This window comes from Sinohyriopsis cumingii, chromosome 5 (assembly GCF_028554795.1).
Source record: "Sinohyriopsis cumingii isolate HCF-2022 chromosome 5, ASM2855479v2, whole genome shotgun sequence".
In the NCBI taxonomy this organism is placed as follows: domain Eukaryota; kingdom Metazoa; phylum Mollusca; class Bivalvia; order Unionida; family Unionidae; genus Sinohyriopsis; species Sinohyriopsis cumingii.
In genome coordinates, this window is record NC_142965.1 from 98,976,489 (window position 1) to 99,001,233 (window position 24,745).

Below are 24,745 nucleotides of genomic sequence, written 5' to 3' on the forward strand. Positions count from 1 at the left end.
CTGTCAACTAGATAAACGTTATAAAGGCACCATAAAGCATTGCAAGATACATGTGTACATGGACTATATATGTCAACTAGATAAACCTTATAAAGGCACCATAAAGCATTACAAGATACATGTGTACTTGGACTATATATGTCAACTAGTTAAACCTTATAAAGGCACCATAAAGCATTACAAGATGTGTACTTGGACTATATCTGTCAACTAGTTAAACCTTATAAAGGCACCATAAAGCATTACAAGATACATGTGTACTTGGACTATATCTGTCAACTAGATAAACCTTATAAAGGCACCATAAAGCATTACAAGATACATGTGTACATGGACTATATATGTCAACTAGATAAACCTTATAAAGGCACCATAAAGCATTACAAGATACATGTGTACTTGGACTATATATGTCAACTAGATAAACCTTATAAAGGCACCATAAAGCATTACAAGATGTGTACTTGGACTATATCTGTCAACTAGATAAACCTTATAAAGGCACCATAAAGCATTACAAGATACATGTGTACTTGGACTATATATGTCAACTAGATAAACCTTATAAAGGCACCATAAAGCATTACAAGATACATGTGTACTTGGACTATATATGTCAACTAGATAAACCTTATAAAGGCACCATAAAGCATTACAAGATACATGTGTACTTGGACTACATCTGTCAACTAGATGAACCTTATAAAGGCACCATAAAGCATTACAAGATACATGTGTACATGGACTATATATGTCAACTAGATAAACCTTATAAAGGCACCATAAAGCATTACAAGATACATGTGTACTTGGACTATATCTGTCAACTAGATAAACCTTATAAAGGCACCATAAAGCATTACAAGATACATGTGTACTTGGACTATATCTGTCAACTAGATAAACCTTATAAAGGCACCATAAAGCATTACAAGATACATGTGTACTTGGACTATATCTGTCAACTAGATAAACCTTATAAAGGCACCATAAAGCATTACAAGATACATGTGTACTTGGACTATATATGTCAACTAGATAAACCTTATAAAGGCACCATAAAGCATTACAAGATGTGTACTTGGACTATATCTGTCAACTAGATAAACCATATAAAGGCACCATAAAGCATTACAAGATACATGTGTACTTGGACTATATATGTCAACTAGATAAACCTTATAAAGGCACCATAATGCATTACAAGATACATGTGTACTTGGACTATATCTGTCAACTAGATAAACCTTATAAAGGCACCATAAAGCATTACAAGATACATGTGTACTTGGACTATATATGTCAACTAGATAAACCTTATAAAGGCACCATAAAGCATTACAAGATGTGTACTTGGACTATATCTGTCAACTAGATAAACCTTATAAAGGCACCATAAAGCATTACAAGATACATGTGTACATGGACTATATATGTCAACTAGATAAACCTTATAAAGGCACCATAAAGCATTACAAGATACATGTGTACCTGGACTATATCTGTCAACTAGATAAACCTTATAAAGGCAGAATAAAGCATTACAAGATACATGTGTACTTGGACTATATCTGTCAACTAGATAAACCTTATAAAGGCACCATAAAGCATTACAAGATACATGTGTACTTGGACTATATCTGTCAACTAGATAAACCTTATAAAGGCACCATAAAGCATTACAAGATACATGTGTACTTGGACTATATCTGTCAACTAGATAAACCTTATAAAGGCACCATAAAGCATTACAAGATACATGTGTACTTGGACTATATCTGTCAACTAGATAAACCTTATAAAGGCACCATAAAGCATTACAAGATACATGTGTACTTGGACTATATCTGTCAACTAGATAAACCTTATAAAGGCACCATAAAGCATTACAAGATACATGTGTACTTGGACTATATCTGTCAACTAGTTAAACCTTTTAAAGGCACTATAAAGCATTACAAGATACATGTGTACTTGGACTATATCTGTCAACTAGTTAAACTATAGTTCTCTTATTTATTTCTTGAGGTTATTTTTTATTTTATGCTAGGCTATAACTTACAAGATTTTCCAAGTAATATAATTGTGTTAATTCATTGGAGTAATTAAGATAAATATTTCACTGCCACATTGATGACAAATAATCATGAAATTGGAAGTTATTCTTAGATGCTTATGTGGCAAAGTGGTAAAGATGACTGCTTCCTAATAACAATGCCTCGAGTTGAAACTCAAAGGGCACAATTTTTTTCTTTCTTAATGTGCTAGTTTACTTCAAATTGGGAAGAAAAGTTATTTAACTGTTCATATTTTCTGTGCAAATAATTGCAAAACACAGCAGAACATGAATGCACAAGATCCAATAAAATATCTGCTACTTCAATCTATTGTACAGTGCATCTTTCTAGCCAATATAATAGAAAAAAAATTTACTTACTCGTAGTGAATAATGGATATATTTCACCTTCATGCTGAAACACTTGTGCATTTTCATTCTAGTCTTTGCCACTGCCTTTTGAAAATACTGAATTTTTCACCCACTCCGTGAAATGCATGATATTCACTTGTTTTGAGCAAATATCCTCTTTATAACTATTTGCAATTCCATATATATCCTCTTTACAACTATTTGCAATTCCATATATATCCTCTTTATAACTATTTGCAATTCCATATATATCCTCTTTATAACTATTTGCAATTCCATATATATCCTCTTTATAACTATTTGCAATTCCATTTGTATTTTACAGGATTCATGTAGTCTTAAAGTTTGAGAAGTGACTGCACATTTTACACAATAACAACCTTTGCTTCAATATGGCTGGTCATGGCAGTGTGTAATCAATTTTCAAGCTTAACAATTTTATGAATCCAATAATACATGAAGTACAATCATCATCAGAATTACTAACCACACTGGGGTAGATCTATCTTCAAGGTCACAGACCACAAGGCATGTCATGTAGAAAATTAATGGTTGTATCAAGGTAAAAGGACCAAATTTTGTACCATTCTGTACGACTTACCCTTTAGAATGTACCATGTAACTTAGTTACATTCCATATCATTCCAGTAGCATTTGAAGTGTGTCACAAAAAAAAGAATTCATCACTGAACACTTCAGGTGGCTTTATACCACAGTAGACATTCACTAAATTTGCTTGCTGCTTTACTACGACTTTAAATTTTGGGTCTAGATGAAAAATTAGAATCAGTAAAATCGGTACCCAAAGAATAGTAATATTGAACTCAATGTATGTAATGAGTATACTGTATGATTTAAAATTTCTAACTCGAATATCTGAACATCAAAGATGTATAATAACAATATTCTAAAGGTCAATGCATTTAAGTCACAAAGTATACTATGTATTTAAGTCACAAAGAATACTGTCTATGCATTGTATATGACAAAGTATACTGCATGATGATATCCACCGTTGGCAAAACTATATTCATTTAAAGTCTAGACATTCATGTCGCAAAGTATACTGAGTATTGATTTTGGTGTTTGGCATAACTAGTAAGGTAATGCTGAAGATCATCTTGAACAGACTGAAACCACAAGCAGAAGAAATAATCGCTGAAGAACAGGCCGGGTTCCGGAGTGGAAGAAGCACAACAGAACAAATATTCAATCTCGGGGTTTTGTGCGAAAAGTACTTGCAACACCAACAAGACATCTATCATGTGTTCATAGATTTCAAAAAGGCCTTTGACAGAGTGTGGCATGAGGCATTGTGGGCCACAATGAAGAAGTATAACATGGGTCAAAAGTTAACCAATACCATAAAGCAGCTGTATGCTAAGGCTAACAGTGCAGTAATTGCCCAAGGTGCTGTGGGGGACTGGTTCCAGACAACAGTGGGAGTGCATCAAGGCTGTCTCCTGTCACCCACGCTTTTCAACATCTACTTAGAGCGCATCATGAGCGAAGCCCTGGAAAACCACTGTGGGACAGTCAGCATTGGAGGGCATAACATCACCAACCTCCGCTTTGCAGATGACATTGATGGGTTGGCAGTCAGTGGAGACGAGCTAGCCACCTTAGTGAAGAACCTGGATGAAACATCTTCCAGATTTGACATGGAGATAAGTGCTGAGAAGACAAAACTGATGACAAATAGTGGCAAACAAATCTCAGCCAAGATTAAAGTCAGAGGACATGAACTGGAAACAGTAAGCCAGTTCAAATATCTTGGTTCCATAATCACTGAAGAGGGATCAAGAGCAGAAATTTTGTCAAGAGCAGCACAAACAATGGCAGCTATGTCAAAGCTAAGACCCATCTGGAGAGACAAGAATATCTGTCTGAAAACTAAAATCAGACTTTTGCAAGCTCTAGTCATCTCAGTCCTTTTGTACTCATGTGAGGCATGGACCTTGACATCAGAATTACAACGAAGAATCGAGTCACTCGAAATGAGATGCTACAGAACCATCCTTGGCATCTCTTACATGGACCACATCACAAATGAAGAAGTGTGTAACACCATCAGGCACGAAGTAGGCAAATATGAGGACCTCCTCACCACCGTCAAAAAGAGAAAGCTGAAATGGTATGGCCATGTCACTAGAGCCAACAGTCTATCCACAACAGTCCTACAGGGCAGCGTCCAGGGTGGCAGAAGGAGAGGTAGACAGAGAAAAAAGTGGACTGACAACATCACAGAATGGACCAGGAAAAGTTTTGCAGAGACAAAGGCATTGGCACATGATCGAGACAAGTGGAGGGAACTGGTCAGATGTTCAGCAGCACAGTGCCTCAACGACCACACTAGGTCATGAGACTGATGATGATAGCTATATTCATTTATAAAAACCTATACTTCTATGTCACAAAGTATACTACGTGTTGATTTTGATGTTTGGCATAACTATATTCATTTATAAAAACCTATACTTCAGTGTCACAAAGTATATTGTATGGTGATTTCCAATGCTTGGTATAACTGTATTCATTTATAAAACCTATACTTCAATGTCACAAAGTATATTGCATGGTGATTTCCATGCTTGGCATAACTATATTCATTTATAAAAACCTATTCTTCTGTGTCACAAAGTATACTGCATGCTGATTTTGATGTTTGGCATAACTATATTCATTTATAAAACCTATACTTGAATGTCACAATGTATATGCATGGTGGTTTCCATGCTTGGCATAACTATATTCATTTATAAACCTATACTTTTATGTCACAAGGTATACTGCATGGTGATTTCCATGCTTGGCATAACTATATTCATTTATAAAACCTATACTTTTATGTCACAAGGTATATTGCATGGTGATTTCCATGCTTGGCATATTAATATTCATTTATAAAACCTATACTTTTATGTCGCAAAGTATATTGCATGGTGATTTCCATGGTTGGCATAACTATATTCATTTAAAAAACCTATACTTCTAAGTCACAAGTTATACTGCATGGTGATTTCTATGCTTGGCATTATTAGAATTCACATCACACTGCCTGATGATTTCCACTGTTGGCATAACTATATTTATTAAAAGTCTAGACATTCATGTCACACGGTACACTGCCTGATGATTTCCACTGTCAGCATAACTATATTCATTTAAAGTGTAGACACGTTACAAAGTATACTGCATAGTGATTTCCTGTCGGCATAACTATATTCATTTAAAGTGTAGACACGTTACAAAATATACTGCATAGTGATTTCCTGTCGGCATAACTATATTCATTTAAAGTGTAGACACATTACAAAGTATACTGCATGGTGATTTCCTGTTGGCATAACTATATTCATTTAAAGTCTAGACACGTTACAAAGTATACTGCATAGTGATTTCCTGTCGGCATAACTATATTCATTTAAAGTGTAGACACGTTACAAAATATACTGCATAGTGATTTCCTGTCGGCATAACTATCTTCATTTAAAGTGTAGACACGTTACAAAGTATACTGCATGGTGATTTCCTGTTGGCATAACTATATTCATTTAAAGTCTAGACACGTTACAAAGTATACTGCATAGTGATTTCCTGTCGGCATAACTATATTTATTTAAAGTCTAGACACGTTACGAAGTATACTGCATGGTGATTTCCTGTCAGCATAACTATATTCATTTATAAAACCTATACTTCAATGTCACAAAGTATATTGCATGGTGATTTCCATGCTTGGCATAACTATATTCAATTCAAGAAAATTTTATTTGGGTATAGTGTGAAATGTATAATTAATTTCTCAGTTCTGTACATGAAGAATATTTCAACACAACTGTCTTTTCATAACAGAAAATAATACAACCATGTAAAGCAGAATTTGCTATGTATTTACTGAACATGTATATAAGTCCAACTGCAAACTGCATAGACCCAGATCTGCCAATGTGCCAGCAGATCTATTTCTCACCCATGCTGTCTTGCTAACCTTTTCTTATTTCAGTCTGGTTGTCTCAGGTCATCTCAGTCACAGTGTCCACGCCATAAGAACTACTTTTAAAAAGAAGAAATGTTTTTTCTTCTGTGCCTGATAGAGTTGTTCTAAAATCAAACAACAACAGATATATAACACAAAAACCAATATAGCAACTTAAGGTCTCTCAAACTTTGAGAACACACCGTAAAAACATTTTGAGAGAGACAGACACATACACATGAAGTGGAGCTATTTGGTATTATGCAAGAAACTATAGTTCGTTACACAGAGCATGGTGAATTTTATTTTATAGGCCTAACTCAATAAATTTTTGGGGCAGATCTAAAGCGCTTTCCATTACGGATCACTGCCATCTCACCTCTGTGTGGGTTCAAGTCTCAGATTCGTCCAATGTGGTTATGTGAGAAAACTTGCCAGTAGTTTCTCATAGGCTGGTTGTTCTGTCCGGGTTTTCCCCAGGTTCTTCCTCCACCATTTATACTGTCTGCCATGTATAGCCTATCTTGTGCTGAAAAATGGCATTACACCATACAACTACAACAACAACAAATTTTCAGGTCAGCACCATTAAATGTAGCTAAATGTATCTACTTAGTTTGAAATAATTCTCTGTTAGCTACATTTAATGATGCTGACCTGAAAGTTTACTGAGCTGCAGATAGGATAAAATTTGCAATGCTTTTGGAACAAACTATGACTGTCACATAGACTATACACAACACTATCAAAAATCCAACTCTCTCAAGAGCTACTGCAAAGACCGCAACAACTAGAAATGTGTTATATCAGAACTGCCCTTTTGAAATTTTGTCATACATCCCAAAACAGAGCTAGTTGAATCAAAACTTTTGTGTGTATGTGTGTGATTTGGATTTTTAATGTAGCTACAATGTCTGCAGTGTGGCAGTTTATAGTGATGTCTAGCACTGGGGCATCATGCTGCAGACATGTATTATAATGCCCCACCCAGTCACATTATCCTGACACCAGACCTACCAGTCCTAACACTATTTCTTATTGCTGAGCATCTAGCAAGGCAGCTGTTAGTATCATTTTTTAAGTCTTCGGTATGTCTTGGCCAGTGTTCAAACCTGCGTCCTCCAGTATACGAGGTGGATGCTCTAACCACTAGGCCACAGAAGCGTTTGAATAAAAATTTTTAAACAAATGAAAATTTCTGCACTTACCAATTAGAGTGGTACATTCATCAGTCCACACTCTATTCCACAGATTTTCATTTAGCATATCTTTCACTGAACTAGTAATAGCAACACTGGCCGTATTTCCACAAAAGAGAATATTAATTTCCAAGAACATCATGAATTAGAAATCTGATATGTCACTACACACTTAGTTAGAACAGTATAGAAGTCTGTACCCAGTACTGTATCATACTGTTGCCTACCACAGAACTTTTTCCAATTAGAACTTATGAAAGTTAAAAGTTAACCATGTAAAAGATATTAATTACTTATTGTTTTTTTCATGACACCATTCAATTAAATGTGATAATACAATAATAATGTCAATAGTTTTATATTTCTATTTTCTCATGCACAGAATGTTATTTAAGATCGACAGGTCACCCACTGCCCTCATATTTGTACAAATGCAGAAACTGTATTTTGAACAACAATAGCACATGGTTCGAGACACTTATTGTGAAATAGTTCCAACACCTAACCATTACAACTTTTTATTTTAAAAAATTTCCTTTTCTAAGAAAGGCATATAACTAGATTCTACTAAGAAAATTTTTCAGATTTTCATTAAAAAAAAGTAAAAGACCCGATGAACTATATAGAGAAGCAATAATAATACCTGATGAATAAAACTGTTTTGAATCTGTTAACTAAATTGGAAATGTGCAGGGTTATTTTAATTTAATTGGAAAACAATGGGTGAGAAAAATAATCTATGTCCGTGTTTACACCAAGGCAAGTGAATCCCAGTTGTGGGATTACATTGTCTCCCCACGAGGCTTTGCTGATGTAAACCAGTGACTGGGATTTCCTTGTCTCAGTGCAAACCCCAACATAGATTCTCTTAGTCTATGCAGTCTTTTAGAAGTAATCAGTAGAACAAACAATACAGACCCTGATCTGCTTTCAAATTATGTGATGGCAAATCAGGGTTTATGTTGTTTGTCATTAGACATGACTCATGAGTATGTATGGTACTTACATTCATCAAGCAATAAATCTGCACTAACTTATATTTTCCCACCATGAAACATTACCATTTGCTGATAAAAATACAAACAAATTAGAGTTGTTATTTCTTTTATTTATATAAAAGAATGCATTGTCTCTCTTATTGCAGTATACCAGTCCACACAGCTACCATTGGAATAAATGTACCACTCCACACAGCTACCACTAGAACAATTTACTGATATACTCCTTCTTCCAAATACATGTACTAGCTAATATATCTAAAAATATGGGCAAACAATCCCTCGATTTTCAAAAATCTTAAACTCATCAAACTGGTGTCAGGTAAAATGCAAACTAGTAATCCACCCTCTCCATTTCTCTCTCAAATACAGTACACATCTCCCTTGATAATTCATGCACAACAGAGTCCAAAACACGGACTGCATATTAAGTGAAGGTGTGATTTACAGAGGAACCTCTGAAGATTTAAGATGGGGATGCCATCCTGGCTGGACATAGATAACAAGACTGGAGGGAGGGGTAAAAAGGAGATGCCATCCTGGCTGGACATAGATAACAAGACTGGAGGGAGGGGTAAGAAGGAGATGCCATCCTGGCTGGACATAGATAACAAGACTGGAGGGAGGGGTAAGAAGGGATGCCATCCTGGCTGGACATAGATAACAAGACTGGAGGGAGGGGTAAGAAGGGGATGTCATCCTGGCTGGACATATATAACAAGACTGGAGGGAGGGGTAATAAGGAGATGCCATCCTGGCTGGACATAGATAACAAGACTGGAGGGAGGGGTAAGAAGGGGATGCCATCCTGGCTGGACATAGATAACAAGACTGGAGGGAGGGGTAAGAAGGGGATGCCATCCTGGCTGGACATAGATAACAAGACTGGAGAAAGGGGTAAGAACGGGATGCCATCCTGGCTGGACATAGATAACAAGACTTCAGGGAGGGATAAGAAGGGGGTGCCATCCTGGCTGGACATAGATAAGAAGACTGGAAGGAGGGGTAAGAAGGGGAGGCTATCCTAGCTGGACATAGATAACAAGACTGAAGGGAGGGGTAGGGACTGTTAAATGGTTTGATACTCTTTATGTATAATCGTCAATAAAACGCATTTTCTAATGCAGTTGTTTGCATTTCTGGATAAATTACCTTTATTTCTGAAGATAGCCAATCTTTGAAAGCTTGTTAAAAATGTTACTCAAAGAGGTTACCAGGCACAACACATGTACATAAAAATATGTGTACAAGTAGAACCTGTTTTGTAAGACCACCTCTTTTGCCAAAAAAGTATGGTCTCTCAAGACAGGTGATCTCTCATAACAGGTCACAATGCTATATAATGAATAAATTTGTTCACTGAGAATGTGGTCTCTCAAGACAGGTGGTTTCACATAGCAGTGGTCATTCAAGACAGGTTTTACTGTATTACATTGTAGCTCATTGAATGTGAATATGAATATATTCAAGTTTTATTGTTGGTTCGCAAATAAACAAGATCTGTTTTGAAGATATTCTCTTTCTGAAACAACAACTGTCAATGTCTAAACTCAATTTTGATTAAAAATATTGTTCTATTAGGAAAATATAGATGAAGTGATTTCCTTACAAGTAAAAAAGAAATTGTTATGCATCCTTGAGCAAACATCTGAGTGCTAATTTAGGGATTTTATTCACTACAAACTTTTCAACTCACTTCTCAATAACGACCATATCTGTGAAACAAAAGCTTTCCATGTACTATGTTCTCCATTCAATTCACTTTACATTTCTTGTTATCACTGACCACATTTGCTAATTATTAGATAAAGCAATCATACAAGTCCACAAATAATCCATCTTTGCTAGCCAAGGTTTCGATAATCCTATCTACACCTTGGCATATCAAGCAGATATTTTTGAGCTTTAGACCTGTAAATTTCATTGGATGTGGCAGCAAGCCACTGCATCCAATTAAAATTAAGTTGTTTATATCTGAATACCGTTCCTACGTGATTAAGACAAGGGCAGCACACAACTTGAATGGACTGATAAATAGGCATATTTCCAGTGCCGGTCCGTGTTTGCACAAATACCCTTCAGTCAAATACACATGTAATGTCTTCCCTGTGGTACATAATCATACTTTCGATGTTAAACTTATAAAGTATCCTTTTTAGGTCAGTTGCCACCACCATTTTCAGCAGATGTACAATGCACCATGCTATTGGTTAGTTGTAATTACATGCTAAGGGAGGCAACACATGAAATCCAATAGATGTCACTAGGCCAAAGTACCGATATAGCTGTTCAATCCACCAAGGTCTGGATAGGGTTATCGGAACCCTGGCTAGCGAAGATGCAAATACTCAAACTTCAATCACAAGTAAACTGAAAACCAACCCATCCAGACATTTCTGTTACCACATTTTTGTAAGGATAAATAAGGAATTATAAAATCACTTCATAAAATCAGGAAACAACTAAGGAAAACATTCTGTTAGAATCATTCAAATAAGTGACTACTTTTCTCTCGATTATCAAATTTCTACCACCTCGATGACTACAGTGACTAAAGCACAGAGCTTCATCATTCTACATTTTAAGAATGATAGCTATCTGCCCCAAGACCATACAAAATTAATTTGAACAAAATCATTAACAAGATTTTCAAATGACTTGGCCTTGCAAGGTCAAAGGGAGGTAAAGGGTGCATGGATATCAAAAGGGCTGAGTTTCCTGATTCTACAGTCCAATTAGGAATACTTATACCTTTCAGGGATTGGAATGTATTACCACAGAGAAAATCTTTAACCAGAACCTTAACAAAAATTTATTAAATGACCTTGACTTTGCATGAGGGTTAATGGAAGGGTAGGTCTGTATGAATATGGGAGGGCATTCTTCTCTAATTCTATAGTCTAAGCATGACAACTACCTCCCAATGTTGGATATTTTTATCAATGTAGAAAAACTTGAACTGAAAAGACTTTCAAAATGACCTAGACTCTGCCATTGCCAGGGGATGGGGAGGTGTGTCCTGATGAAACTACAATGCTTACTAATTATATGGTCGACATATGAAAGTAAGCCCTTAAGAACTTATGCCCATACAGAAAATGTAACCAGGATATTCAAATAACCATGATCCTGCATTCACGGATAGAGGGAGGATAGGGTACATGGAGTTGAAATGTCAATGCTTGTGGATTCTACTATCCATGTGAAACAGCAAACCATCTAAAGGCCTGGGTAAGGCAGCAATGAGTGGAGATGAAAGCCTAATGGATACTGATTAGCTGGTTCAAGTATGAAAGTAATATCTGAGAGGGGTGGTGATTTATAAACATGCCATTTATACTAGCTTATAAGTCGAGTCCACTGCAAACTGGACAGACCCAGATCTGCCATTGAATAATACACCAATAGATCAGGGTTTGCAGTTTGCTAGGAGTCATCAGAAGAACAAAAAACTGATCTGCAGCTGCATTATGCTTTGCCAGATCAGGATCTTTGTTGTTTGCAGTTAGACTCAATGTATAAGCATGTATATCTGGTATGTTAATGCAAATGTAGTGAGTGAATCCAGTATCTCACCTACGCTAAAGCTCATAAGATAACAAGAAAACATGAGATGTCTTAGAACTAGTAGCTTCGTAAATTTTCTCTTGGCTACTGAATTTACAGGTTCATTTCCTGGTAGCCTACTGAATTTAATCTGGGGTATCAAGTTCATTTCCTGGTAGCCTGCCCAAATGATTTTGAAAATTGCCAAAACCAATATGTTTTATTACAGCACAAATTATAGGGTTTACTAGACTAATTCTCCTTCATACGAATTTGGTGCTGGGGGATAAAAATGCAAGCTTATAATGAACAGACACTTAGGCTAAAGCCGGGAATCCATATTAACCTGTGAATTTTGACAGACTGATGCATACTGTCTGGCCAATTCATTAATACTGCAGAGATAAACACTAGTCTTTACATGTGATAATCCTTATGGTTGAACACTGGCTCTTAAAAGTGTCATGCAAGTGCTTTACCATGCACTGTTTCCTCTTTAAATGTCAAAGGCAAATCCATATGACCTCTCAGAATTTTAACTTGAATTGACTGAATGTAGCTTTCCAACAATGATGCAGACATGGTCCCCATTCAACCAGGCAAGACCTCCTTTCAACTTCTTTACACATACTTAGTTCATGGCTGGACACCGCATTCTCTTATTGTCTCCCACTTCAAACTTCAAGGTGAGGAAACATACAGTAGTTTTTCTTTGTCTATCTGTTTGTCCATCCTTGCAATGAAACCTTGACACTATTAATTTCAATATTAATGCAAACATTGATTTAACATTAAAGTTGATCATAGTCATCATCTTCATGTTTTCTTTTCAGTGGGCTTGACACAAGGCTTTCCAAGCTTTGACTAGCAAGATTAACTTGTGATGTAGGAAACCCACCTGTGCCTGGAACACCTCCGCCTGATGCTTTTAGCAACCCTAAAATACAAAAACAAAGTGAAAGGCAAACCATGTTAATATTTAGATAAAAGATGTCAGATAAAAGTTTACATTAAAGCTTATACTCCTCTGAGTCAGAATCAATTTTAACTTATTATCAGAAGTTGGCTTATTTCAGTTTTATGAAGGCTAAGTCAAAAGACTAAATATCAAGCTGTTTAGGTCTCAGTTTAAGCTACTACACGGCATTGTCATCAACGTATGGTAGGTCTGGAAAATGTCAAATGAATGTATTTATTGCAAAACTTAACTGAATGCCAATCAAGATATGACAAAAACAATCAATTTATACAATATACAAATTAACATAAAAATTACTAATAATATGCAACTATAATCAGCTAAGTTGACATTACAATACAAGGACATTAGATTAGATATAATGAAATGGTGAAGTGCTTAGGTCAAAAAAAGTTTTAAAGAGTTTTGGGTTTTTGCACCTGTTATGAAAGACCACCTGTCCTGAGAGACAACTTTTTGTTTACAGAAGGGATGGTCTCACAAGACAGGTTTTACTGTCCTGGCATGAAAACATAAAAATATTTGAATATCATATTATACCTAGTGCAATCATAGAGTGCGCACACAAATAATACTTTTAAAAATAGTTTATGTTGTCCCAACATATGCAGTATCCCAATATATATGGTAAAAAGGGTATTTTGCAGTACTCGGGTCTCTTACTTAGTTCAGAGGTGCATTTAGTAAGGATAGCATTATGTACTGTTAGCATGATATTGATTTTTGACACAATTAAAGAAAGTGTCCTCTGGCAGGAATATGCAACACGGTGGACAAATGTTTGCATCAAACTGGTGCTGCTTTGAATTTTTCCAGTGTTTGAATTGCACTTTCAAAGATTAAAAAAGAAACATTACTTGCCCCTAGAAAGTGTATATATAAAAATAATAGTAATGAGGACTTTGTATGGCACCTAATCTTTAGAAGTGCTTTACAATATAAGAAAACACCTAAAAATATATATATAATAATATGATTACAAAAAAACAAATACCATGAAATTAAAAAACATAAAAACATGCTGAAAATATTTAAGGTAGGAAACATTATTAGGTCTTAAAGTTTGTTCTTGCAGTTGAAATAGTTGAGTTTTAAGAGCACTCTTGAATGGGGTCACTGTGTCCTTGTGTCTAAGTTCAGTGGGCAATTCATTCCACGTTGCTGGGCCCTGGTATGCAAAACAACACTGTCCATATGACTTCATTTTCATAGTGGGAATAATGAGTATAAAATTGTCAAAAGAGGAGCATACGTATCTTGCTGGTGTGTACACATGGGTGAAGTCGGATAGGTATGTTGGACTGGAGTCCATCAGTGAAACATAGCACAGAGAACAAATTTTGTGTTTGATTCTGGATCGAATGGATAGTCAGTGTAGGGTACAGAGCAGCGGGGAGATGTGCTTTGATCGTGGTACTCTAAGGATTATCTGAGCAGCTGTGTTTTTAACATTTTGAAGTTTCTGGAGTAGATATTGAGATGAACCAGACAGAATTGATTTACAATAGTCCAGTCTTGAAAGTACTAATGAACACACAAGTGTTTTAGTGGCATCAACTGAAAGATATTTACAAATGGATCAGATGCGTCTCAGCTCAAGATATGCAGCCTTGCATATGTTCATGACATGTTGGTGCAATTTGAGAGTACTGTCCAGAGTAACACAGGTTTCATACTGACTGTGAGAATTTAATGTTAGTGTTGCTGATATTTATTGCTTGAGGTAAAAGATGTGAATGAGAAAGTCTTTGTGTTGTGATCAGAATGGCCTCAGTTTTATCATCATTCATCTGCAGCTTGTAACATGTCACCCATGATTTCACATCAGAAATTCACCTATCTGCACCTTGGATGGTAGCATCTACTTCAGTTGGGAGGCTAGATTTGTATATTTGGGTGTAGTCAGCGTACAACTGGTGAGACACTGGATGATGATCTATGGCACTTGAGAGCGGCTGAGTGTACAGAATGAAAAGAACAGGTCCAAGAACAGACCCCTGTGGAACACCACAACATAGATTAACTGGGCTGGAATGTATTCCATTTGTGTCTTGTTGACCAAGTAGGACTTGAACCATGGTAAGGCTGTATCATGAATGCCAAATACATCCTGGAGACAGTGAAGTAATATATCATGGTCTATTGTGTCAAATGCTGCAGACAAATCAAGGAGGTTGAGGACTGTAATCTTTCCACTATCCAAAGCAGAGAGAATATCATTAACTACTTTTAGAAGAGTAGTTTCAGTACTGTGACAAGGGCGATATGCAGATTGTACATAATTAAAAAGACTGTTGGAATTCAGTTAAGATACAAGTTGGGATAGAACAACCTTTTCTAAGATTTTGTATATGAACGGGAGATTAGAAACTGGGCGGTAGTTCTTTAAATCATTATGGTCGAGTGTTGGTTTCTTCAGCAGAGGCTTTACAATGGTAGTTTTGAAAAATGATGGGAATTTCCGGATGAGAGAGAGGTAATAATAATATCAGTTAGTGAAGGCAATACTGGATCTAAGCACTCAAGCAGCAGTGATGTTGGAACTGGATCAAGTTCACATGAATTTGGTGCACTCTTCATCATGATTGTATGTACTAAATCCATAGAGACAGGTTCAAATGCTGCTAATGGTTGCTGCTCAAATTCTGTATCCCAACTGTATGGTGATGACGAGTCACTGAAATTGTGTTGTCAAACTTATCTCTAATGGTTTGTACTTTGTCATGGAAGAAATTTGCAAACAGGTCCAGAAGGTCAACTGGAGAGAAGGTAGTTGGAAGTGGTGTACATTTGTTCCTTGACATTAGCTTGTTAGTAATCTTGAAGAACTTTCCATGATCTTAGTACTGTAGTGGGCTGATTTCGCTGCAGGGACTATGTCTGCGACGTTCTTCTTAGTGGCTTCATAGATTTGCTTATGAATAGTGAGTCTGGTGGAAAGCCAAAGCCTCTCAGCTATACAGCAGTCTCTTCTAGCAGTGCGAAGCTGGTCCCTAACACTGCTATACCATGGAGAACACTTTTGAATTGATACTCTGCACTTGGTAGCTGGGGCATGTTTGTCAAGCAATGAACGCAAGCAGTTATCGAGATGTTCTGTTGTAGGAGGTAATCAAGTTGTTAGGTTTCCTTTGATGCATTAGTTAGGTTCTATTTAAAATACGGAGGTTTCTCTTAGTAGCAAATAAAGGTGGAGGGTTAGGGACTGATAGGTCAAGATGGCATATAACGCAGAAGTGATTTGATGCAAGTTCATGGGATACCAGGGAGGACCGTAGAATGTTATCATCAGGTCTATGAAGAATCCAGTCTAAAATGTGACTATGTTTATGGTTGAAAACATTAATGGAATCTAGGAGTTTTGATGTGTTTGGGTTTCTGGGACAGTCAAATCTGAAATCTCCAAGAATAATCAGGTTGCCACCAATCAAATTTCCATACTTCAGGAGATTTGGAAACTGTTCCAAAAACAGAGATTTAGTCAGCTTGTTTTTTCTACTAGGAGGAGGGTGGAAAGGCAGAAAAAATGGACTGATCTTTTGTTCCAGTGCGAGTGTGGTTTGGACTAGTTCAAATGATGTGTGGTAGAAATTGAAAGTTGTGGTGTGGTTAAGATGTTTGATCATGGAGTTCTTTGTGATGACAGCAATTCCACCTACACGAGAGTGACGGGAATAATTTGATGGAGTAACCAGTGGCTGTTAGATCCACGCACTTGGGCTCATCGCCTGACGTTTTTAGCCATGTTTCTGTCAGGAAAAAGTCGTCAATATTCTTATTGTTGATAAAAATTAACTATTTCTGTGCGCTTTTCTGCTATAATCCAAGTCATTGAAGAAATAAGTATAAAACCACCTAATAACGTTCGTAAATGTGGCCAAAATGTAATACCTTCCTTATCTAGCAAACCAGGGTAGAAGTCCTAGTCATAAAATGTTCTAATGAATTTGAGTTCTAGTCCAGATGAAAATCATAAATGGAAGGCAATGACGTATACTGTAGCCAGTATAGTGTTGACATGTCAACAGTTCTTTCTAAATCGACAGAAAATAATATTCCTATGTTGAATTCCGAACAAAATTTCAATAAATATCTTTGTCCAAGAATTCTGTATGAGCACTTAAATATTTCCTGGGAAAAGAATTAATCTCTTAGAATCCATATAATTTGAAGAAAAATTAAAATATTAAACTCCAACTGGTCACAACAGAAAGAAAAAATCCCACATTGACATCGAGGTGTTTAAACGTCCAACTAAAATTATTTCTCAATACATCAATATTATATCTGACTACTGTGTAAAACCAGAATTTCAAAATATTGGCTATTCACATGTGTAAAGTCATGTACACCCAGTACAGCCTCGATTCCACCCTATAAATCCACACTAAGAATGAATTAAAAAAAATTAACAAAAGAAGCTGTTTACTTCAACTTTCTCTAATTCTGTATCAAGGTCAGGAACTAGGTCAGCTTTTAGATACAAAGCTCTATTATTAGGTGTTTATGAAAGAACAGTCAGGTCAAACTAATTTCTGGAATATGACAAATTCCAGTAAACAAAATTACATTACTATAACATGTAATGGAATTAAAAAAAATGAAACTATCAATCAAACAATTCAATCAAAACAAATATAAATTAAATAAAATATACATAACAATAAATGAACATATTGTTCACAGATTGCTTTCAGTGTCTTCACTATAATCTAATCTCACACCCATATCACCCTGTTACAATGGCAACATATATATTCACATCAATGTATATGCCAAATCACAGGTCCATGCGGTTTTTGGATAGTGCATATGTTTGGTTCTTTTGCACATAAATTGCTTATGAAGAACAAAATCAATAGGAATAAAAAAAAACAGTACAAGGTTAATTTCTGTCAGTTTATTATCAATACTATTTACCTACTTTATTGTAACATGCAGTAGTGGTAGTGGGAGACTACAAATTCAACACAATATGTTTTGTTTCTGTAAGTTTTGGGACATATAATCTAGGTAAAAAAAATGTTTAAGTTATAAGACAAGATAAAAATCATGCACTTTTGTCCCAAGATATAAGGTAAATATCTGATTGATTATCTTACAATGAAACACATATTTGAGTTTATTGTGTCCATGAGGCCATGATTTAGAGATGATTTAAGGATCAACTTTTGCAAAGTAACAGACCTGTTTGAACTCTGACAATGGGACTTTGTAGAACTGGAGTAGGTGCTGGCTTGTTCATCAAGGTAACAGTTGGTATTGAAACACCTTTGGAAACGAGATTAAGGCCTTGGGTCCCACTTCCTCCTGTAATAGAATATACACAAACATAAGACCATAGCTATTAACAATTACAAAGGACCTCACTAACCAGTTTGCTTGACAGGGCCTTACACAACAGTTTAACTACATTTTAAATCACCATATCCTGTTTCGCAGTTTACAAATACCTGTGGCTGTCAAATCAACACATACCAATCCTGTTTCGCTGTTTACAGATACCTGTGGCTGTCAAATCAACACATACCAATCCTGTTTCGCTGTTTACAGATACCTGTGGCTGTCAAATCAACACATACCAATCCTGTTTCGTTGTTTACAGATACCTGTGGCTGTCAAATCAACACATACCATGCATCTGGAATTAATGTGATTATGATGACAAACAGTCAACTAGTGTTGGGAATTGGTTGAAATTTTATGATCAATTATCGGTTACACCAACCAAATGACGATCAGTTATTGATTAAATATGGGGTCGCATGATGCAAATGATCAAAGTAGTGCATCAATTTTAGCTAGGATCTAACTGGTATATAATCAAAGTTTTTGTAACGGGACTTGATTATTTAGGATTGTTGTTTGTTCTATTCTCTAAATAAAAAGAAATTATCAAAATTGTGTTCATTTGTTTATAACTAGAACTTAAGAACAGGTGAACAGGTAATATCACTTGTCATGTAAATGATGTAATGACTAAATAGTAGATATATGACTAGAACCACTTAATGATGATTATAATTAGATGATCAACTTAATTAATAGTAGTCCTTTTATAACTAGAAATTCTATCATTTTCAACTTTGAACTGAAGAGTCTTTTACATGTTGAGTATTTCCATGCAATTTTATTAATAAAACGTGGTCTCAGCTCAAACCTGAGAATGAAGATGTGATGATTTTTCTTCATAAGAATATGAAGTTGTACAGTCTTGCTCCAAATGTTGACTGAATGGCTCAGTTGTACCTACATGTATTATATTAGTCTTAGGTAGGGTTTCTGAAAAACAGTCATTTTTGAAAAACAGCTGTTTACTGTTTTCAATTTTCAAAAAACAGCTGTTAACAGCTGTTTTTACTGTTTTTTTCCATATTTTCACTAATTTTACCGTCAATAGCTTATTTTTGTGATGAACACCGTTTTATTATATATCTTTCATGATAAGTTCTAAATCAATACATTTTTACTTCTTATACTAATATTTCAAGAATACAAGTGCATTAAGCGACTTGTCTGAGAGACGCGATCTTAATTTTGTACAGAAATTCGTACAGACCGAAAAAACTCTTTCAACGTCCATTGATGTCGGTTTAATGGATAGAATTGCGTTGTACAATTTCTGGAGATTTTCAGTGCGCTGGCCAGAGTTCCTGAAGAGCGTGAATTTGGACTTGAGCCATTTGAAACTGTCTTGCCCTCCGACTGCAATTGATGATCCATCTTTTTGAAGCAACAAATTCAATTCATCTTGAAGAGACAAGTTCACACTTTCAGCATCATTTGATGACTGTTCGACGACATCTTCTACATCGTTGACTTCAAATAGACGAGACGCTAGATTTCCTGCGAAATTTAGCGTAGTTTATGACGGGGCGACAGATGGATCTTTGAGACTGCGCAGGAGGTTCATGACGTCATTGTTCAATCGCTCTTCAACGCAACACTTCAAATTTTCCATGAGCTTGATACTAATGTCATTATTCAGGTTAGAGAGCTTGTTGAACATGAATTCTAAAATTGTGTCAGCACTCATCAACGTCGCGTCTTCTCGACTTAGATTCTCAACAGCAAGTTTCACAGGTTCCATTGCCTTCAGAAGAGTTTTGAGAGCATCAAAATCCAATGTCTCAATGTCCGTTAGAAACAGTAAAACAGTTAGAAAAAAACAGCTGTTTACTGTTTTTTGATTTTGTAGGAAAAACAGCTGTTTTACTGTTACTGTTAAACAGTTACCAGAAACCCTAGTCTTAGGTGAAACAAAAATGCCTGCATTTGAGATCATGTACACACGTCTTTCACTAACCACTGACTGTGCGTTCATTTTTGCACAACTTGCAAATCCCTTTTATCTGGTTAAGATTGTCTTTATTTGTGACCGTCCCCCTTTTTCTTGAACCCAATGAAGGCCCCCAGTTTTGATCATTTATTCTTACTATGAAAGTCAAATAGTTCACTTTCACTTTTGCTTGCCATTTTTAAAGTGGTCTCTTATATCATGGCTAAATTATATTTCAAAAATTAATAAAAAGCATGAATCAAACAAAACATTCTTCATATTGTCATTAATTTAACATAGTCTATACTATCATTTCTATAAATGAATTATTAAATTTATATATTTTGGGGTTATTCCAGCTCAATAGTAATAACAATTTCATAAATTTATTGGCACCATAAGGAAACTCGATCATAAAAAGTCGTACTCGATTAATCAATCAAATTGGTTGAATGAGTGATGCACAAATAACTTGATTAATTGGAACAGCACTAGAGTCAACTGTCACCTAAATGTATTGTAGCTCTATGAACTCTGGGAGAGACTGGACATTAGTTGACATGGTTAGGACTTCTGTCTCTTAATAGTGTATTGTAGCTCTATGAATTCTGGGAAAGACTGGACATTAGTTGACATGGTTAGGACTTCCGTCTCTTAATAGTGTACTGTAGCTCTATGAATTCTGGGAGAGACTGGACATTAGTTGACATGGTTGGGACTTCTGTCTCTTAATAGTGTATTGTAGCTCTATGAATTCTGGGAGAGACTGGGTATTAGTTGACATGGTTAGGACTTCTGTCTCTTAATAGTGTATTGTAGCTCTATGAATTCTTGGAGAGACTGGGCATTAGCTGACATGTTTAGGACTTCTGTCTCTTAATAGTGTATTGTAGCTCTATGAACTCTGGGAGAGACTGGGCATTAGTTGACATGATTAGGACTTCTGTCTCTTAATAGTATATTGGAGCTCTATGAACTAGGGGAGAGACTGGGCATTAGTTGACATGGTTAGGACTTCCGTCTCTTAATAGTGTATTGTAGCTCTATGAACTCTGGGAGAGACTGGGCATAAGGCAACATGGTTAGGACTTTTGTCTCAATAAACACTAACTTGTAGTTCTATGAACTCTGGGAAAGACTGCATAAGCTGACATGGTTATTATTTAAATACTGAAAAAGAAAACTTCCTATAAAACTGTCCTTTGAATGAAAATTAAAAAGTTAAGAAAACATACAAGATCAAGGGATATCATGTGATATATTACCTGTTGTAAATTATCTGTGTCAGATCTCTCTTGCATAAACCAATGTGAACTCTACGACAGTGTTACCATGAAAACCAGTATGTTCTTAATAACTGTGTCACACTGAAAACCAACATGACCTTAATGACTGGCACAATGAAAACGATTCACTAACCAACATACACTTTACCATACGTTTGTGACAAGAGAATTCTTTGATCTTCAACTGTAACAATTTCATGAATACTGAAATACTCATTCTGCTATTCTATTGTGGACAATTGGTGTCCGTTGTTTTCTCACACTATTCAAGGGGGGGATATAGTCAGCTTTAAACTAAAGTCCTTGAAGGAGCTGATGCTCTACAGTCTGAAACAAACTTTCAATGGAATTGAAGATAAGACCATTTCTTCCTTCTAAATGCAAAGTGCTGAAACCATCGCTGATATTATTCATTAATAAATGTGCTGCTGTAATGAACATGTTGGATGTCAGATTGGCACCATTTTCTTTTAGAACCAACTAGATACCTTAAGAAGTCTTCTGGTGGAAACCTCATGTTGACAGACTTTCTTTTTTAAAGCAGTAATAATAACAAGATTTACAAGATGGACGCCATGGTGGCCATATTGGATACAGGTTGGTACATTTTCAATTTAGTCCCAGCAAAACACCATAAGAAGTCTTTTAGTGAAAGCTCCATGCTGATATGACCATTCATTCAGGAGATGTAGTGATAACAAAAATCAGCTGTGGCAGGTACACTGAATGTCTTAATGGCAACATTTTCATTTAGGACCAACAAAGTATCAAAAGTTACTTGGTATAGACTCTATGTGATATGACCATCCATTCAGAAGTAGATATCAGATCAGTACCATTTTTCATTAAAGACCAAACAGACATCATAAAAAGTCTTCTGATGAAAACTCCATGTCAATATCGCTTCCCATTCAGATCAACATAAAAATTGTATAATGTTGTACACCATTCTAAACTTTGTACTAATGCAGATATCAGCTGTGATTCACATGGCTAATACATGTCAATTAGCAGACTGGACATTTATTATGGCAGTAAGTTTATCTGCCCTATCAGTATTTTTATGAGGACTTACTGATCTGAAAATGCAATTTTTTCATGGTATATATCTTTGTTTTATTTCACAACTGATAATGATAAGATTTTCAACAAATGTTTCTGTATACATGCCTCAGTGCTGATCAGTGTAAACAAACGTGGTTGTGATGTCACTGAGAGATGCATCTGCTTGAGAGCTACGAGTTCATATCACTCCATTAATATAGTCTAGCATCAAAATAGGGTGTGGGATGATATCTGATGTCCTATTTGCTACCAAATAGTAAAGTGTAAAGGGGTATGAACTTACAACAAACCAGTTAAAATTCACATTTAACATAATTTTCCTTTGATCAGGTACCAGGGTAACCTATCATTAGCATCGACTGATACCCAGATGACTTTTTCTAAAATTCTAACATTGTTACCAATTAGCAGTTTCACCAAAAATACATGTATTTTTGGTGAGGATAATACATATTTTAAATTCCTGCTTTGTATTAGCCACAAAATAGCACAGAAAGTCAAATTACCTGAAGGTTTATTCTGTACTTGTGCAAGACTGATCCTCTGACCGCCTGACAGCTGGTTCAAAGGAAGACCAATCTGGATTCTATGGGCCTAAAATGGAATAGATTATAACAATCTGGATTCTATGGGTCTATAATGGAAAAGATCATAACAATCTGGATTCTATGGGCCTATAATGGAATAGATCATAACAATCTGGATTCTTCGGGCCTATAATGGAATAGATCATAACAATCTGGATTCTATGGGTCTATAATGGAATAGATCATAACAATCTGGATTCTATGGGCCTATAATGGAATAAATCATAACAATCTGGATTCTATGGGCCTATAATGGAATAGATCATAACAATCTGGATTCTATGGGCCTATAATGGAATAGATCATAACAATTTGGATTCTATGGGCCTATAATGGAATCGATCATAACAATCTGGATTCTATGGGCCTATAATGGAATAAATCATAACAATCTGGATTCTATGGGCCTATAATGGAATAGATCATAACAATCTGGATTATATGGGTCTATAATAGATAGATCATAACAATCTGGATTCTATGGGCCTATAATGGAATAGATCATACCAATCTGGATTCTATGGGCCTATAATCGAATAGATCATACCAATCTGGATTCTATGGGCCTATAATCGAATAGATCATACCAATCTGGATTCAATGGGCTTGTAATGGAATAGATCATAACAATCTGGATTCTATGGGTCTATAATGGAACAGATCATAACAATCTGGATTCTATGGGCCTATAATGGAATAGATCATAACAATCTGGATCATGTGGGCCTATAACAGAATAACACCAAGAGTCAGATTTGTACACACTTCACACTCTGACAGGTAAAAGAGAGAACTGCTTAAGCAAACGGACAATTTAATACTGCTTCTGTACCCATTGCTGATTTCATATATTAAAACAGAATAAAATGGGAAGCATGCAATATATTTAAAGTATTTCAGTGTAACTTTCCAATTTTTTTATCCTTCTTAACATTTGCTTTTTTCTTAAATATTTTTATTTCAAGTATCTGAAACCGAATTTCACCTGGAATTAAAAGAATTATGATAAAATTGAGAAAGACAAAATAAGGGTAAGTTAAATTTAACTTAAAACCTGATCAAATGCTTGATACTAATATAGAAAATCTGAATGATTCACGTTTAAATTTTATTTTCTTGTCTTCATTAAACAAGTAAATGTATGTAAATTATAATATTTTACATATTGAAATCCATTAAGATTAAAAGATCAGGAAGCAGCTTTCCTGGAGTAAAAGTCCTTTCGAATCAGTCATAATTAATGAATAAGCAATAAATGATGCCACATTTCATGTTTCTCACTGCATTTTATTGCCAACTGTACTGTTTTTAATATTCATAACTTATAATAATCATTTATCAGCAATATGAAAAACAGATCAATAACAAGCTTTTTAATTTTTATCTGGACCAAGATATC

At 35.5% G+C, this 24,745-nt stretch overlaps 1 protein-coding gene across 1 annotated transcript in view; it reads right to left on the reverse strand.

Moving 5' to 3' along the window:
- Positions 1–8,693: 8,693 nt before the first annotated feature.
- LOC149799850 (transcription initiation factor TFIID subunit 9-like) overlaps positions 8,694–24,745 on the reverse strand; it is a 39,594-nt gene continuing 23,542 nt past the window's right edge. Inside the window, exons 4-6 of the mRNA XM_089959280.1 lie at positions 23,266–23,353; positions 18,317–18,439; positions 8,694–13,087 (exon numbers count right to left, since the gene is read on the reverse strand). Coding sequence (XP_089815406.1) covers positions 12,942–13,087; positions 18,317–18,439; positions 23,266–23,353 — 357 coding nt within the window. The 3' untranslated portion in view covers positions 8,694–12,941. The remainder of the gene's footprint in view (positions 13,088–18,316; positions 18,440–23,265; positions 23,354–24,745) is intronic.